The sequence below is a fragment of the Cynoglossus semilaevis genome, unplaced genomic scaffold, assembly GCF_000523025.1.
Source record: "Cynoglossus semilaevis isolate Cse_v1.0 unplaced genomic scaffold, Cse_v1.0 scaffold4042, whole genome shotgun sequence".
In the NCBI taxonomy this organism is placed as follows: Eukaryota; Metazoa; Chordata; class Actinopteri; order Pleuronectiformes; family Cynoglossidae; genus Cynoglossus; species Cynoglossus semilaevis.
The window spans coordinates 1-3,970 of NW_007585334.1; the positions used below are offsets into that span (position 1 = coordinate 1).

The window sequence follows — 3,970 nt, forward strand, 5'->3', positions numbered from 1 at the left end:
CACAGCATGGAGGAGTTTGGGCTGGAATTGATTAGAAAGGGCAAAGAAAACTGTAAATAAAAACACACCTGAGGTTTATGAGGGTGAACTAATGGAGTTTTACCTGCTTCTCAGTCTGATAGGTAAAGTCTGGGTGAGTCAGCAAAATATCAATATCACCACTCGAGGCAGCTCCTGGAAAATTAGCAAAAATGAATTGAATATTGTAACAACAGTCTATTTGAGCGGTAGTCTAACCGAACGATGACGCAACGTTTTACCTCTCCTGTAACTACCACAGATTGTTCCGATGTATTCAGGGTCAATTTTCTGCAACTCTCCAAGAATCAGGGTCTAGGATTTATACAGCACGCAGATTTAATTATGCTGCACAAAATATATCTGAAGATAACAGATTGACATGAAAGCGCAATCACCTCCATCTTTTCCATTTCAGCACGAGGGATCCTTTTCTCAAACTCTTCAAAGTACCTGAGAGTAGAAAAATAAAACCATTAGACACGGCTTCACTGTCTTATCTCCCTATTAATTTAGTCCACATCTGAGTGAAGGAAATTAACGTGTTTCCCAGTGAACTCACTTGAGTCCAATCTGTTGATGATGATTCAGCTTGTGCTCAATCTTTTTCAGATCTAAAAAAAGTGTTAAAAATTAGTCAACAGCTAACACGTTAGCCGGGTGAAGTTTTGTTGAAGTTGCAACTGCAACACAAACCTTCTAAAGTCTTGACCCCTTCTTCAAAAAATTTCCTGGCTGCAGCAGGGCTGAAATTAGCGTCCATGAAAATAAATTCAGAATTAGAAGCTAAATACTGTATGTCTTCCATTAGACACTCATGAAGTTCAATTCATACAATTAATGCTGTGCTTGATTTGTCAAAAAGTTCAATTGAATTTACCCGATTCCTGTCACTCTGGTGAGGAGATTGATGGAAGTGCTTGTGTCATCATTTCGAATCTAGACACGAGAAATACAGAGGACAGCTCATTACTGTGTGCAATGTAATAAAATTAGGATTTTAATGAACCAAACATAAAATGCATCAGCAGGGATGTTATTTACATTCCCGAACACCGACCTTTTCCAGTTTCCGTAGTTTGCCTGTCTGTAGGAACTCGTCAATCTTTTCAGCTATTTTAGCACCAACACCATCCTGTGGAAATGTGAAAACAAACACGAGGGTGTTAACTGGTGTGATCTGTAGCGGTTATGTAAGATGTCCAGAGTGGCTGCTGACAAATATTTTTTAGGCCACAACAAAGAGCAGCAGCAGTGCGTGACTGTTAGCAAAGACCAACAATGATTCACTTTCCAGTGCACATCAGTCTTGAAGATGAAACAGTGTCAGCTCAGTGAGAACCAGGTCACCGTTTCCATTTCTGACAGGTCAGTATCACTGTGTTCACCTCAACATCAAACTCTGACAGATTAGGAGAGGAATGTGCCCATTATCATATATTACTGTATTTGTTGAAATAGAGATTAAAAAAACAACAACACTACACTGCTGTTTTTTTCCCACTTTTACTGCACACTACAAATTTTCTAATAGTGTTTTTGAAGGGTAGCCAATAAGGACATTGTAACTGTATTCCGTAGACATACCAGCTTTTTGGCCTCTTCACCATTCCGGATCTTGTTGGGATATTTAGAAATGGTGGATGCAGCTTTCCTAGTTGGAGTACAAGACAGGAGTTATGTAATTAATACACAGACACAGTAATGACAACCTGGTACTGGATTTTAATGACACTTTTCACTAGGATTTTTGGATAAGAGTCAGAATCATTTAAAAAGCCAATTTTACTGATCTGGAATCTTCTTTCAGGATTGACCATCATAGATCTTCTGTCTGCCTCTAACCCAAACCTTTAGCCTCAGCTGCTGTTACATAATTCATAATTTTTAATAATCTGAATTTGTCGACCCGAGGTGTCACCCTGGTAATGTTATTTCTAATCCTGTCCATCTTGGTCACACTTCAAGTTAATCTCTGCATCTTGAACTCCACCATTTCAGTATCTTGAAGCACATGTCCACTGCAGGGACCTGGGCTGAGTTGTACAATGAACCTTTTGTAGGCACTAAAGGTTCTTCTTTGTAAAGGCAGTGGAATTAGCATGACGATAAGGCAGAGAAGTTTAGTGGAAAAAAACACCAAGTTTCTAACATCACAGAGACACCATTAGCCATACAGCTAGAGTTTGTTTGCAGGAAATACTAGTTTATAACAATTTGCTTTTTCGAATCCACATTTTTACGTCTAGCCTTTAAATCCCCACCATTTAAACTAAAGTAATTCTCATTTTTTAAATGGCAGTTGGTATCATGTTGCATTACTGCCACCCTCTGGTCAATCTCTATTTCACTTGACCGTACAGCTAATTTATGATAAGGCCTTCCTAAAACACAAATATCATAATCGTCCACCTCTCACGTCTGTATCACCTCCAAAACTTGGAAAGTTTTTGAAATATATAGTCAACAGTGTCATCTGTTCTGTTGCCAATGTTTATCCCATTTATTTATTTTTGTACATACAAATACAACATGATCCACTGTCTCCTATTACAAAAGAACACATTGTGTCTCTATCTTTCCTGTACGTTGTCTTGTTCCTTCTTCTTCTATGACTACTCTTTACCTCCCTAATGTTGCTGTCTTATCCTACTCTTACCACACATAACACAATGCTGTACTATTTGAATACTACATGGTCCAGAATATCCTGTTTTACTCCATCTGGTGCCCATCACCCCTGCTAACAGGGAGGAATGCTGACACATTATATGACACCGGCCCAACCTTGATCCCATCTGTCACTAACCATTAAAAAAAAACAAACAAACAAATATATACACCAAGACAAATTAGACACTGCAGGGGAGTGTCTAAAAATTACCTGTATGCATTGTACTTGTGTATGGCTCTGTTGACATTTTTCTCATAGTTGGCCAGCTCTGGAAACACAGAACATGATGAGGTGGCGTTTTTGGAAGGTATTTAAATAGAAGAACTTTAAGGAGCAGGAGAGTCGACACAAAACGTCAGAATATCTGGCTTTAAAAAAACAAAAGTTGAAACTAAGGAAATAGTGCCTTCTCGTGATATCGAAAACGTACCCAGCACCAATGTTTGAAACTACTGGTTATTTCTATTCATAAACAAAGCAGACCACAGAGCTACTAAGTTAGCTGTTAGCTGCTAGCAGCCTTTCGTCGTCTTCATACGTACCAACAAGAAAGTCTGTAATTCCCTCATTGGGGGATTCCTGGGGGGCTTTCCTCTTGCTCATTGCTAATTAATTAAATTCTAAATATTAGTTACTACCCGAGATCTTTGTTCGAATATGTTGTAATCTAAGTTAGCGTTAGCACATTGACTGTACCACACTGAACAATGAATAAGACGCAAGGGGGAGGGACGTACGTCTTACGTCATAGAGTCGCGAAGAACCAATGAGATTCATTAAAGACTTTTTCTTCTCTATGCACGTTGTCCATGTCCAATCGTGGATTTTGTTGATGACACAAATGTTGATTAATAAATATATTATACATTGATCTTTTTTCAAATTTACATTTATTTTATTAATGACACACAAACATCATGTTTTTGCAGTTAATAAAATCTAGATAGCATATGTAGTTTGAACCAGATAAAATTAAAACAGGTTTATAATGACAAGCATGCATTGTTTCATGAGGCTTCTGAAAAAAATGAAAACAAATTTCAGTAGAACACTGGATTATGTACAGTGATAGTTTGTTTTACATTAACCAGAACAAAAACATTTAAAAAAAAAAGAACCACAGGACCAATTATCTTCATTCTCTTTCTTCCTCGTCTTGGTCTTTAATGTTTGACAGTAGATGTCCCTCACCTTTGCTGCTTTCTCACGTGTTAGGAGTCAATTTTTACGTAAACTTTGTCCCTTGAGAAGATTTTAATGGCTTCTTCAATTTCCGAA

At 37.8% G+C, this 3,970-nt stretch overlaps 1 protein-coding gene across 1 annotated transcript; it reads right to left on the reverse strand.

The window, feature by feature from the left end:
* Positions 1–88: 88 nt before the first annotated feature.
* LOC103399031 (DNA polymerase beta-like) lies at positions 89–3,451 on the reverse strand. The gene is made up of 10 exons (XM_008337782.3): positions 3,235–3,451; positions 2,903–2,960; positions 1,606–1,672; positions 1,079–1,153; positions 899–957; positions 715–764; positions 581–632; positions 417–471; positions 261–333; positions 89–174 (listed from the first exon to the last, which is right to left on the reverse strand). The coding sequence occupies exons 1-10, from the start codon at positions 3,293–3,295 to the stop codon at positions 89–91; spliced, it is 636 nt and encodes a 211-aa protein (XP_008336004.2). The 5' UTR covers positions 3,296–3,451.
* Positions 3,452–3,970: the final 519 nt, after the last annotated feature.

What these genes read in the sequence shown, in the direction of transcription:
- LOC103399031 (XM_008337782.3), bottom strand. Translation starts at nt 3,295, where the DNA reads ATGAGCAAGAGGAAAGCCCCCCAGGAATCCCCCAATGAGGGAATTACA. An exon ending in GTGAAGAGGCCAAAAAGCTG is followed by an intron (nt 1,154 to 1,605) that starts GTATGTCTACGG and finishes ACATTTCCACAG; the next exon opens with GATGGTGTTGGTGCTAAAAT. An exon ending in CTGAAATGGAAAAGATGGAG is followed by an intron (nt 334 to 416) that starts GTGATTGCGCTT and finishes TATAAATCCTAG; the next exon opens with ACCCTGATTCTTGGAGAGTT.